The following is a 15,121-nucleotide window of genomic DNA, read 5'->3' as shown; positions in this document are numbered from 1 at the left end:
GTCGTGGTATTGAAGGTGGAGAGAGAGCTGTTCGTGCACTCCCCCCACCCACAATTCCTGCTGGCCCGAGACTAGAACCCACAACCCTTCCCCGAACAATATATCTATAGTTTTACAATGAAACCTTTATGAAACTTTATTGAAACTTTATGTGAAATATTTTGCCAAAAATAAAGTGTTTGCGCTGTATCATTGCCAAATTATTCAAGGTTTTTAATTATTCTTTTGACAGAGGGACATTTAAGCAAAACATTATCTGACTGTGGCTTAAGTGTCCAGCCCTTTTTCTGTCACACTGTACGTCTGTTCACTCACCTTCTGTGTCTTCTGTACGAGATACAGCTGATGATTCCTGTCACTGTCAGGACACACAGAGCTATCGACGAAAGGGTGATGTTGAACACCCTGACTTCTGTGTGAGGAAAGTGAAAAATAGATAACGTAAGCATATTATCTTGGTTTCAAATATACTGTTCAAGAAAACATGCCGTGATTGCCAAATGCTAGTGGATCACATTCATGAGTTAAAACACCGTTTACTCACCATAGAGAGCAGCTTGTGCTCCTGTGTCATTTGGTTTTAATAAGGCCGTCCCGTTAAGAGACAGATCGATTCCCGTTAGGCTCATGCTGGCGATGGCATAGGCCAAAAGTGACCAACAAACTGCCTGGTCTGGAAAGAGCCAGTGAGAATATTCATTAGTATGAAGCCATGTGACTGTGTTGATTTGTTTCCACAGAAACACCACTACCTCATCTCCCCAGTGGCTCCCTAAATGACAAAAACAGTAAGTTTTTTGTGCCTAATCCAAAGAAACCAGAGAACAGGATTCATTTGGAAACTTGTTAAAAGTGTTTCTGGAATACAAAAGGGAAATTTCATAACACGTATGCTGCATCTCTGTTAGGCAGGGCCTTCTACAGTCTGGACAGATAAACACAAAGCCTACATTCATCAGCAGTCATGCCTCATTTCATCTGGGACTTCAAAAACAAGATTACACAATGGACCCTGGCTCTGGACATGAGAATGCTGGGAAATATTCCCATGCTGCTCACACGTTTCCCACATTGTTTACAGAATGCGGCCTATTCTCGATTTGCCTTCAAAGTTAGTTTCTGGAATAGCTGGTTTCTATTTTTAGACAATCCCACTGGTCTTTCTACTTTTAAAGTAAACTGATTTCGGTTTCGCGTTTCCTAAAGAACATTCCTCGTACACAAATCTACACAAACATTGTGAAGTTATTAACAACACAGACGGACTAATGCAAACTCGTCGTAAATGTTTTAATGTCTTCATACATGTCTGTAATATTCACTTCCTATAAACGACAATAGCGGCATATTTGTACACCAAATACATATGTACACACAGACACAGTATATTAGATAAATTTATTGAATGACTCGTGACTGAATTGTTGCTCATGTAGTTCTCAAACCAACCGGTAGATGTCAGTGTTGACGCTCAAATCATACTTATGACGCACAGACGCATTTCATATTATTATTATTATTATTATTATTATTATTATTAACGTCAGAGCAATATAACATGATATACTATACTTTTTTGTGTCGCCTACTACTTTTTCTCTGTGAATGAATAAGAAACGCAGCAGTAACCTTCTGAGCACCGTCCAACTATTGATTTGAATCCTTTCAGAGACTGACGATGTGATGCTGAACTCAATTAGAGCTTATTATGTTTAACAAGTGCTCGGTTTGACACATTAAATCAACAACGGAGTCATTAAAAATATCTGTATCGCATTAGGTAGCAAATAAACACCGGACTTACCGCATAGATATCCGCTCCGTATCAAGCACGAGCTGGACGTGCTAAAGTTACACGTAAATATCATAAAACGACTCATATTTCAAAATACTACACATATAAACCGCTCTGAAACGTTTTATAATGACTCATGATGAATCTTTGACCTGTGAGCTGCAGCAGATTTATGGCTTTCACTCAACAATAATTATCTTTGTAAACAAAGGCCTCCTTTTTTTTCTGAAGGAAATTTGATTTGTTTGGCTGTTGTGTGTGTGTGTGTCGTAATTTTATGGCAAATGGAAATCAAGTATTTTCTTCTCTTATAAGTCCTATGCTGAAAGGTACAATCATGCAACGCTGATACCAACATGTGGAACAAATTTCCATCTTGTTTGGTCTCCAGACTGAGCTTGGGCTGTAAACGAGTGCTGGGTTTAATTATTGGTGTAAACGCGTTCCTCTTCATGTTGTGCCAGAGTCAATAGATGTGGTCCAGGACCGTGTGCCCAGCACAGAAGTAATCATGGGACCCCTGACATCTCACTGCCCTCCTGTGTGTTTGCTGAACTGCCTGCTGGGTAAATCTCGGCTATACTGGACTCAGACATGGGTCAACGAGAGGCTTCAATGCTGATTTATGACAAATGCCAGTTATAATAACACAGAAATATGGTTCTCACCATTCGCCAGTGGCTGCCACACAAATAGGCCACCTTTGGGTCGTTCCCAGCCATCTGCCTAATGTTTTAACAATTTTTCATTTCAAAAATGATAAGCCAAGTACCGTAGTGGAATATTGATAGTGTAAGATTCTGTTTGAATTATGTGCTGATTTCATTTCTCATTCGTTGTTTATTTTTTAAGGGAATAGCTACTGTCACTTCTTAAAGTCGTAGGCTATATTCGCTGCTACATTAGCGGATTTTCACTGGCTAAAATTGTTTGGAGAAATGGAATAAATTCGCAATTATGAGAGAGAGAGAGTGAGATATAAACTTGCAATTGTGAGGGGAAAAAAAGACAGAATTGTGACATAAAAGTAAAAAAGACTTTTTTATTATTATTATTTTGTGGCAGAAACGAAAGATAGGCTAAAGGAATAAAAGAATTCGAGAGAAAAAAGAAGAATTCTGAGCTCATATCTCAAAATTCTGAGAAGGCTGAGAAAAAGAAGTCTGAATTTTATCAACTCAAGAAAGCCGAAAAGTCGAAGCTACCTTCTGATATTGCAAATTCATACTGAAACGACTGAATTTTTGCCCGCCAAAATGTAAACATTAAAAACGTTCAGTAGCCTATCATGCTAAATATAACTAAGCCCAATAGCACTTTACACACCAAAAATTGTTGGGTTCAATATTCCAGAAATCCGAAATGGGAATCATTTATGTGCATGTTGTAGATAGTATATCAGTGTAGTTTTACATGGAGCATGGCCCATTAAACAGACTAATAGTGACCAACATATACAGTAGACATGCTATAGTCAGGCATGAAACTTTGATACGACATAAAATCATGGAAGCAAATATTTAGTCAAATTTAAAATGCTGAAGTGTCAAAACCCATATGATAATGTTCTAATAATCTGCAGCAGTTTTCTGAAGAAAACCGTGAATAGTGATATTGTCTTTCATAAGTGTTATGCAATCCAGTCTTATCTACAGCATCAGAACATGTTCATTCATCTGAGAAATATTGCTTCAGAACCAGCAGTGAAATAGAAATACACCAGGTTCTTAGTCTCAGAGTCTGACTTCATCCGGCAAAAATGTAAATCATATTTCTGTTCTTCACAAAGATGGTTTTGTTTTCTTCTGCTACTGTTTTGATTAAATGCTAATTATTATATTTTACATAATCAAACATGAACTCTAAACATTTTATCATTGTTCCATGTTAAATTGTTGTTGTTGTTGTTGTTTTACAATATTACTAGTTTTTCTTTGTTTGATTTGTTTTATTTGAGTTTGAGTTTTTATTTATTTCCACTTAGTAATTTTACTGTAGTGCTTCAGCTTAAACATTAAAGGCAACATTGGTAATTATTGATTAGCGTATTTTTTTTAATCTAATATTTATATAATGTAATTTTCTAAGATTAATAGTTTTATATACTTTTCTATTTCTGATTTATTTCCATGAATAATTAAATGAATAAAATGTATTTAATTATTTTTTTTATTATTATTGTTAATTTACAACAACAACAACCAGCTAGAATTTGGTGTATGATTTTGCATTTCTTTACAAAACATTATTTAAATTATGATTTTGTTACATTTGTTACATCTATTCTTATACATTATAAATTGGCGAAAGTACCCAAAGAAAAAACAACCATTAAAATTTAAAAAAACTTTTTTTCTTGCTTTTTGTTTTTCATAAATGATATTGATTATTATTTAAACACCAATAAAATAACAATACCAACAACATTCAGTGAAATGTGAGACAAAAACACGGCTGAAAAGTTGTCCATAAATAAAGCTTAATCATTCCCTACAAATATGAATGTATTTCTGCAGTAATGCATGTAGCTAGTTAACGGAGGGTGTTTGTGTGTAACACTTTATCCAGACGCTCAGCATGAGATGTGTGTTGGACTGGACCGCTCTGTTTCTATTTCTGCTCGCAGGACTGCTTCCAGTTTGTGAAGTGACCCGTGAGCACAGTGTGGGAAGCGGAGGAGAGTTGATTGATTCAGAGTCAGAGTCAGAGACAGTGAATGGAAGCAGTCCACTATTCAGACAAAGATGTCAAACCCCAGGTTAACAACAGCTTACATGACACAGAGCAGGAGAAACACATCGTGCTGCGAATCATTTACAAATGTGCTGTGGCAAGCCTAATTACACTTCACTTGGAACCTAAATAACTCTAACCTTTTGTAGCATGACATCACATCAATTATGTGGCGGCTCATTCACATTAAATTAAATATAATTGTGTTGCTTTCTTGTTAAAATTGAATGACTTTTGCTCTCTTTGTTGCTGCAGAACTCCCTTTTATCTGAAACCGGCGTCAACAAGTGACACGACATATTGTTGACTGCTTCGTGTGTCTTTCTGTAGCATCTTGTTTGGAAACTCCGCCCACCGCCAAACCTCATTGGTCCAACACTTCCCTGAATATTAACATAATATTAAGGAAACATCAGAGCTCTCTCTCTCTCTCTCTCTCTCTCTCTCTCTCTCTCTGTGTGTGTGTGTGTGTGTGTGCATGCGTTTTACATTTTCTTCTTAAAATGTATGTTATTGGCAAGTTTTATATTTCTTAAAACAGAAACCAGTTTTCCACCTCACTGACATATATATATTTTATTTATATACTTTTAGCATATTTATTTATTGTAATATATATTGTACACAAATTTTGAAGGAACAGGTGATTTTATTTTCTTTGTACTCATGTTTATACATTTTTAATCTTTTATAAAATATTTTCAAAATACTGTGTCTGTGTATATATATATATATATATATATATATATATATATATATATATATACACACACACACACACACACACACACACACATTTTATACTTTATTCTATTAAATGAATTGTCTAAATGTATTAAATTATTTTTGTTTATATTTAAATCTGAAGTGCATGGTAATAAAAATGGGCATATATTCTCAATAATAATAAAAAAATCTAATCTCTGAAAGGAACTGACAGAAAATGAAAAAATACAACTTATATTTTATTTTGTATATATTTATATATGGATGGATGGATGGATGGATGGATGGATATTTAGAATAATCTTGCTAATTAATTAAATCCAAACAGAAATATTATATATAATACATAGAACATAGAAAGTATGTATGTATTTTGATAATATTATACAATATATACAATGTACAACAGCAGTAATAAAGATAACATAACATTTACAGGCACACACTTAAATTTTAGATAATTATAAAATAAACAGCTTTAAACAATTTTGTTGTTGTTTGGTTACTGTTTTCGCCTTTACAAAAAGAACAATCTAAAACAGTTATACAGTTATGAAATGTCATGAATTCATGAACGCACTTGGTCTAGAAAACAGCTTCAAACCAGTCTAATGTTCTCTTTCCATTCTCACTGATGTGTCGAAGCAAGTCATTTATCTCAAGAGGAAACGTGTTTGCCCGTTTGTCTGTGATTGTGTTGCGTCACACAACACGTTTGTCTTCAGAGTCTCCCTGTGTTAGACTTTGTTGGAGCATGTAATGAAGGTAACATGCAGTACAGACTAGTTTTGAGTAAGAGTGAGTCAGGATGCGTCTGTGGGTGGCTGTGATTATTTGACTGTTTGTATCAAGTGAAGTGGACCGACGACTAGCAGCACACTGGTGATTGTGTTCAGTGACAACAGACCACCCAACACACACAGTGAATATAGACAGACATAGATATGAATCAGTCATTAATACCTAGTGTGTGTGTGAGTCAGATCTGAACTGTAAGCAGTTTGAAGTGTGTCTGAATGCGGGAATCTTTGAAGAGTGTCGCTCTGACATATTTCAGGCTGAATTGTGTTTCACAGATTCATCTCTGTCTGTTTTTTCTCTCTTCAGCCTGTTTTACAGATCCTGGATGGGGGAGCCTGACAGCCCACACAAACAGCCCAGGCGGGACGTCCCGGCGTTTCATTAGTGATGGCAGGTCCTGTCTGAGCCTTTGACTCGTGTAAACACAGACTCTGTCCATGTGATGAACTTCAGTGCAAAAAAGAGAAAGGAAAGGAAGGGGAAGAGAGATCTTTATGATTAATATCCAGTGCAGAAGATGACATCTGACCACAAAGTTGTCCACACAGTTCCAACTTTCAATAGTAGAATTTATTTTATTTGTATTTATTTTTTGTAAACTGGCGAATTAGACAGAATCATAAAGTTCTAGGTCATTTTTTTTTCCATATTATTTTTATCTATAAAAAAAAACATCAAGCACATGAAAACAATATAAAAAAGCTAAATATTGTAATATATATATATAAATACTATATATAAAAAATATAATATATATAAAATATTTATAAAAACAGTAAATGATAAAAACAAAAATATAATGAATGAAATGAAATATAATGAAAATATATACAGTATTTAATACATAATTGTCATACTATTTATATAATATTTATGTATAAACTTAATATGTTTTAATTTACTCAAACATATTTATATTATATATTTATAATACAATTTTTGAATATTATTCAATTATAATATATACTATACATTTTAATTTTATAAATGTAATAATTTTTTTGTAATATATATTTTGATAATACCATATATTGTACAATATATAATAAAGATAATAATACATATCTAAATCTAAATCATATTCATAATGAAATATTATATTTAATTACCACAAATACTTTATATATTTTATATACTTTAATATATTTTAATTTCCCACACAAATTTGAATAATAGTTAAATCAGTTTCTTAAGCACTTTCTTGCCCATTAGTTGTTGTTACACACAGATAAACAATAAATAAATAAAAACTATGTAAGATAAACTTTCAGGAGGGGAGCTACTATTTTGCCAAACCGGAGTATAATCGACTATACATGCTTCAGTATACCTGCCTAATATCCCTAATCCATATGTATTTTTTTAAAAATCATTATGGCTTGTATTAGAATAAAGAGCTTTCAGTGGAGACACTGTGAAAACTCTGGCAGACAAGATCTTCAGTAAATTCAGCAGCACTGGAGGAGGTGTGGACTGAATCAGACTCATCCCTGCAGCAGAAAGCGTTCTGAACGTTACATCCACACCTGCACAGAGACGGACACACATGATGATTCATGACAGGAGACTGAAGACAGACACAAGACATGTCTCTCTGTCTGCCGCCTGATAACACACCTCCTGTGAGATCCCTGAGGACAGCGTGACAGAGCACTCGTGAGCCAGACGCAGGACTGGAATCTTCTACACCTGAAAAATGCTAAAATAATATTGAGATATTTTCTGGAAAAACTGCCTATTCAAAGATCACTGCTATAAAGCTGCTGCTGGTGTTGCTTTGTGGTTGCGAAAGAGGTTATTAGGTCATTTACATGAAAAAAAATAAATAAAAATAAATAAAAAACTTTTTAGAAATAATATAATATATATATCAGTACTTTCAATCAGCAAGGACACATTAAAATCATCCAAATTGACTGTAATCTTTTACAAATAAATATTATTTAAAATGTTTTACATTTTCTATTCATAAAGGATTTTTTTCAATAAAATCAATAATATAAGTATTAAAAACTAGAATTTATAAATCATAAAGTAGATATAATTTCAATGAGTGAATGGTTAAATTCCTTCTCAGCACTGATAAGTGGAAACAATGAAGTAGATGAGGCTTACTGTATATAACCCAACTCTAACACGTGCCAACACAGCTGTGTATGAAGATAAAGACACAACACTATAACTAGAGCTAATGAACGCTGCAGTTTTAGGAGCACGTCCAATACATCTGCAAGCATTGAAAATTAGGTTCTAAGGGGCCCGATGGAGAGCCGGGTGCATGAATCCTGCTAAGAAATCGCCTCAAGATCTTTCAAATTTAAGAACCGTTTCCGGCACTGTAATACACATCCATTACTCCTTCATTAATCTTCAAGTCTGACAGCTGTTTTCTCTCACACTCCATGATCTTACTGCTACAGCTTTATGAGAGGGATTTCATTTCCGCGGCATGTCCAATACGTTTTGCAGTTGGAGAGATCCAGCTCAGATCCATCAGGTGGGTCTGGCTCTGTAAGAACAATGTCAGGACGATGTGTTTCTGTACAGCTTCAGACCTCTGAGTAGTGCGTGTACCAGCGGCCTCGGCTCTGAACACATTCCAGCGGTGAAGTTTACGCAAAGGAGCCGTTTTGCTACATTACATATCCGATGCTATCAGCAGATCCCTGCTGAAGCGGGAAAGTAATGCTGTTGAAAAAACACGAGGAATGAAGCTGCTTTTGCTGACGTAATTGTACTTGTGCTGCAATAAGGCAGATAAATGGCAAACGGAAAAATGAAAACGGGTCCAAAAAGCAGCGTTTATCAATCATAAGTTTCTTCATGCACTTATAGGAGTGGAAGGAATTTCTTGCAATGTTTTTTGTGATATAAAAAAGTACATTTTTGCATTTTCTAATTACCAAAGTGTTGTTAGACAGTTGCTAAGGTGTTTTGATTGTTTAGGTCGTTGCTAAGGGTGTTGAAATACTATTCTGCGGAATCGCATCAAAAGATTCTAAAACAGAACACACATTTCTAAATAGAAGGATGGAGAAACAAGTATGTGGATGTGACAAATGGTTATTATGTGTTTGCTAAGGTGCTCTAATTGTTTAGGTCGTTGCTAGGGTCTTCAAATTGGTTGCTAGGGTGTTCCCGTTTTAATATCTGCCAGATAAAAATCATGTCTAATCGGATGGAAAAGAAATAGTACACTAAACCACATGGTTGAAGAAATCATTCATGTCCAGAGTACTAATGGTTTACAACAATTACATGCCAAAATGAGTTAAAATCCCTAACGCAGGAGTAATACGATGCTAGTCTTTATAAACAGTGCTAATGAGGAGTGTAATATTCTGTGTCTATTCAGGAGTTTGATACAAAACACTGTTTTGGAGAAGCATACCTTCTTGAACAGACTCACCTTGGAGTCGCTCCAGAACAGATGTAGTCTTGGAGCGCGTCCATGTTTCGCCTTCTTTGAGAAAATACAGAGCCGAGTCTTTTGATTAGCACAAACCCGAGTGATTTAGCGTGACATATTTACGCTGCAGTTGTGGAGACGAAATCTTAAACAAAAAAAGATGCCGTTCTCATGCCGTTCTACAGCGATATAAAATATCTCACCACCTTCACGTTGGCTTCGAGTCAACTTCGAGATTGGGTACAAATCACGAAACAGCTATAAAACTGGCAGAAATCTTTATTCCGAAGGCTTAATTTAGGCATTTTCACCAGACCAGACATTATAGGGATGGTAAATCTTTTTAAACCTCTTAAGTGGCTAAGATTAACCCACCACTCAAACGTCCAACTCTTAAAAATGAGAGAGGTAAAGTCTGATGGATGCACTTGTTCGTATGTGTCTGGTTTATGGGAATATGCAAAAGATGGCCAGTTTTCCATGGGCACAAACTCATCAATAAAGATCTACTTGCAAACGCACGCTTGGTTTCTCTGGGAAAGAGGCTCAGACACTCTGGGGAGAGATGGATGTGGGGAAGCAGGAGGAGGTCCAAAAATAGACTGACATCTCTCACATGGAGCTAATAGGAAAAATGTGCCCTCAGAAGAACCGTTTTCACAGGAGACAGAGGACCACAAGCAGTCAGAACATCTCCAGAACACCAAGAACTATGTATCGAGGCCTTTAGAAATTACTTCTGCTTTCTGAGGAGATCTTTAAGTCCAGAAACAACATGGCTGAGTCAGGATTTAGTATCAGGATACAGCAGGGAGACCACCACGGTCCACAAAGGAATAGTCATATAATACAAAGCCCCTAAATATGAATATTTTAAAGATTTCACATTCTCTTAAAAAAATTTGCACTCCCTCAAACATTTGAGATGGAAATATTATGATGTGGGAAGACAAACCACATTTTAATGCTTCTGCAAGTGAACGTACAGTTTCTTGGGAAGCGAAATACTTTCGTGGAAATGTGGAAAGTTTTGCAATCGTCAGAAAAGTTTTGTTTTTACTTTCTTAACTTGGGGGTATAAAACTCTAGATAATTTATAAGGTCAATTCAAGTTTTATCACTAATATTTGTCAGTAAACTGACACATTTTTTGATAGTTCACCTAAAAAATAAAAATCAACCCATGGTTTACTCACCCTCAAGCAATGCTACGTAACTTTCTTTTTCAGACAAATACAATTGGAGTTATATTTGTTATAAAAATGTTCTGGCTGATCCGTGCAGTCAATAGATGTCAAAAAGTGCAAAAAAGTGCATCCATACATCATTAAAAGTGATTTACACAGCTCTGGGGGGTTAATAATGGTCTTCTAGAGTGAAGCAATGTATTTCTGTAGGAAAAATATCCATATTTCAAGCTTTATAAACAGTTATCTCTAGTTTACGCTAACAGTCATATGTGCGCTCACGAGAGAGTGGCGTTCCAGCGGATAAAGTAGGACTTAGCAATAGCTCTGGTGAGAAGTGACGACCGCTGAAGCGCAGTGGAGAGAGCAAAACAAATCACCGGTGACAAATTAAAAGTACAAAACAAGGATTTGTCGAGAAAAATGTCAGAGGATTCCAATATAAGCCGAGAGGAGACTGGTTTTCCTTTGCTGTGAATAAAACTTGGTTCTCATGCGACTAGCATATTCTCACCTACGTCCTTCATCATCCACTGGAACGCCACTCTCTCCTGAACATTAGGAAACTATAGAGATTATGGTTCATAAATTTGGAAATAAGGGTATCTTTCTTACACAAATGCTATGATTCGCTTCAGAGGGCCTTTATTAACCCCTCAGATATGTTTGGGGCACTTTTTATGATAGATGGATGCATTTTTGGGGGCATCAAAATCTCGAACCCCAATTCAACTGCCATTATAAAGCTTGACATTTTTTTGCGTTCGTCTGAAAGAAGAAAGTAATTTACACCTAGAATGGTTTGAGGGTGAGTAAAACATGGGGTAATTTTCTTTTATGGGTGAACTAACCATTTTTAGAAAACATTCAAGATATTTCTGTTATAATGCAACTTTATGGCAATAACACATATTCTATAACGAGCCTCGTTGGAACAAAATAAGACGTGTGTGTTAAAAATATATATATATTTTTTTTAAATTGCATGCTTTAAAGCATGTACTGCATTTGAATTAAAATCAGCTCTGCAAAGATTAAAATGTATGGTCTGTCACATAACACTGATCACATTACAAAAGTTCTACATTTGTTGCAATTGCTTCATTTCATGGTCACTCTCAAATCTTCTCCAGTGGCCTCATGGGATAGAATAGTGTTTGACCTAGTGTTTTATGAATACTACGTATTCAAACATATAATTCAGCTGTTTTTTGTCTACAATATAGTATGGCAGTAGGCATATTTGCTCAAATGTTATCCAAACACATATACGATGCTCACATGTGGCAGGTGCCAGATGTGTGAAACAGGTGTCGTTATTGACAGTGTTGACAGCTAGACTAGCTCAAAACCAGCAGGTCGAAGCTGGTCTTTCCAGCAGGGTGCTCTGTAAAATATTCCCATCATTGCAGGAGTTTTCTGCGCGGATGCTTCTCTTTTTTCCTTCGACTATTAGGTGGGCTTTCCTGAGGGTGTCAGCAGGTAGGTTTCATCCAAGTTGCCAACTTAAACAGTGAAACTACATCCAGTGTAGTTTACGCTCCAGTGCACGCAGTCGTCCGAGCGTGGAGGACCAGAGAGGGGAACAGAGCCGGACTGTGTCCCAAGAGAGGGGGTTTAGTGGGAGCTCAAATCAACGATCCCAGAGAAAAGCTCTGTCCATCCACTCTGGAGATCGAGAGCTCCTCCGGTCTCCACTGTTAACATTGAATCCCTTTGTATGAGTTTGTTGGATCCTGCTGTTTTATCTGGCATTACTCAGAGATGGACCAAAAACACTGTTCTGACATATACGTCGACTGGGACACAGAACACAAGACACACTGAATGATTAGACCCTCACATGTGCGATTTACTGTAAATGAGAGTCGGATCATGAGCTGATTGTCAGGCGTTGAATGTTTGCTTTTCCAATGCGTCGTGAGCAGGAGGAATCGCATGTTGTCGAAGCAGAAATGTATTCCTGATGATGGTCAGTTGGTTGTGAGCGATGATTATAGCATCCTCGGAGACGTCCAGCTGGAGAACTGTATATCAACAAACTCAAGACCATTTATGAAAACTAAATATTTCTGTGTGGTGCTAAAGGATCTGAACAGATATGCTACCCGTAAAATCGGTGAAAAATATTTAAAAATACATCAAGAAAGCATTCAATACATGCAATGACTTGAACCGTCATAAATGCATTTTTAAGTAACGAATTAAAATATTTTTAAATATTTTTGAGGGACATAAAGTTCAAAATATTAAAGTGATACAAAGGCACGTGACAAAATGGAAAATTACACTGAAAAATTATCATAAAAATTAAATCTAATAAATTATCTAATAAAAAGTCTATCTACCTATGGTATATATATATGTTTGTATATATTTATATGTATATATTTATACATATTTATATATATTTTTTTTTGTGACTAATCATGAAATATGCAGGTTAAAAAGGGAAAAGGGTCAAGCTTGCATTGAAATATCAGATAATTTTAAAGTAGGTTATTTCCGAAAGTGAAATGTTATATTTTACATAACATTTAAATTGTATTAAAATTTTATATTTTAATGTTAAATTTTAATTACAGAAACCCAATAGTATTTATAAACTATATATATATATATATATATATATATATATATATATATATATATATATATATATATATATATATATATATATATTAAATCATGATTATTTTTTATTTTTATATATAAAAATGTTTTCTTAATTTAAGAAAAAAATGTTATTACTTTTTATTTTGCGGCTATAAACTGAAGTGAATTATTCAAAAAAGAAAAAATAGACATATTTTTTTTTTTGATGGGCTAGAACAACCAAGGTGTTTTTAATGTTTAAATTTTATTTTTTACTTTTAACTTCATGGATACAATTGCACAAGAGACATTTAGAGTAATTAAAACAGGCTGAAATTCATTTTACTGTAAGCACATTACTTAAAGCTTGGCACATATTTCAAACTAGACCTGCACGGTCATAGACATGTAATTGTCATTGACTAATTGCAAGAAAAAGAGAGGCCAAGAGTTGAGTCTGCTGCTCCCTGAACGTCAATGTTCTCACAAAGAGAAGAGCCGAGAGGTTGAATGAACACTGAACTTGAGTCAGAGCCATAGAGCCATGAATACATGAACCAGACCCCTGACAATCACTACTGGATCGCTCTATGATCTAACAGATGAAAACCATATAGAGAAATGCAGAAATAAGACCGTTATTCCCAAGCCTTCAGCCTCAGTGAAATATTCAAAGGTCTAAATGTGAACAGACTGTAAGCTTTGTTGGCCTCAGGTTTCTAATTTAACCTACTGTACTTCTGAAGGAGTGTTTCTGAAGCCCTGATCCAACACATATGTCTATACCAGCATGTTTATTTCTGTGTTATTTTACAAATCTGTAACATGCCATCAGGGTATTCTGGGCAAGATCATCTATAGGTGGTTTCCTGAGACTTACATAAACAACAACCTTTCCAGAATATATGGAGGAAGTTACTACAGATACTGTCAGTATGCATTGTCTCTGATGAACAATAAGGAAACTGTCGCCATCTCTCTATCTGTGTGTGTGTGTGTGTGTGTGTGTGTGTGTGTGTGTGTGTGTGTGCTAAATTACAACATGATTTATTATCAGAACTAACCACAAAGAACATTTTGATGTGAAACTGTCCAAGTAATGATTTAAACCAGGAGTTTATATAGCTGGGTAGCAATTGATTACAAGTAATCTGGATTAAGTAATCAGATTCCAAAAAAAATTAAAGTACTTGTAGTTAGATAAAATTACATTTTAAAATACTCTGAATCAGACTACAGTTACTCTTTTATTGATTGCATGATTACATATTCACACAATAGCAATATATATAGATGCTTTTTGAACCCCTTGCAGTTCCTTCATGAACCCCAGTTTCGGAAATCTTGATGTAATATAATGTTTAATGCACTAAATGTTGCTAATTAAATTAAACATTAAGAAATTAAATTTATGCATTTAGCAGACGCTTTTATCCAAAGCGACTTACATTGCATTAAGGCTATCAATTTTTACCTATCATGTGTTCCCGGGGAATCGAACCCACAACCTTGCGTTTGATAAAGCAATGCTCTACCAATTGAGCTTCAGGAACACTAATAATAACAAACAAACAGAATATATTTTCTTACTCTTTGTAATTTTATATCAATATGACACACGATTATCCTCTTTAAACCAATGTGATAAACAAGTTAGGTCAAAAGTATTATGTTACAATAAATATATAATGTAATGTATTATGCTAGTATCATGATTTCTGTCATGTAATTTGAAATCAATAAATCGGAAAATATTATCAGGAAATTTCTTATAATCTGGATTTTTTTTCAAACCAACTATTAATATCAGATATATAAAGCACAATAATTTACAATTATTTACCTTAGCATCCCACAGCATCCTGTACAATACTG

The 15,121-nt window shown here is 35.0% G+C and overlaps 1 protein-coding gene across 1 annotated transcript in view; it reads right to left on the bottom strand.

Moving 5' to 3' along the window:
* The window catches only part of si:dkey-246e1.3 (uncharacterized), an 87,223-nt gene that overhangs the window by 2,223 nt on the left and 69,879 nt on the right, over positions 1–15,121 (bottom strand). Inside the window, exons 2-3 of the mRNA XM_052590978.1 lie at positions 545–673; positions 316–412 (exon numbers count right to left, since the gene is read on the bottom strand). Coding sequence (XP_052446938.1) covers positions 316–412; positions 545–629 — 182 coding nt within the window. The 5' untranslated portion in view covers positions 630–673. The remainder of the gene's footprint in view (positions 1–315; positions 413–544; positions 674–15,121) is intronic.

The sequence above is a fragment of the Carassius gibelio genome, chromosome B22 (genome assembly GCF_023724105.1).
Source record: "Carassius gibelio isolate Cgi1373 ecotype wild population from Czech Republic chromosome B22, carGib1.2-hapl.c, whole genome shotgun sequence".
NCBI classification, from domain to species: Eukaryota; Metazoa; Chordata; class Actinopteri; order Cypriniformes; family Cyprinidae; genus Carassius; species Carassius gibelio.
The sequence above is the reverse complement of the archived record's forward strand: the minus strand, read 5'-3'. Positions and strand labels throughout refer to the sequence as shown.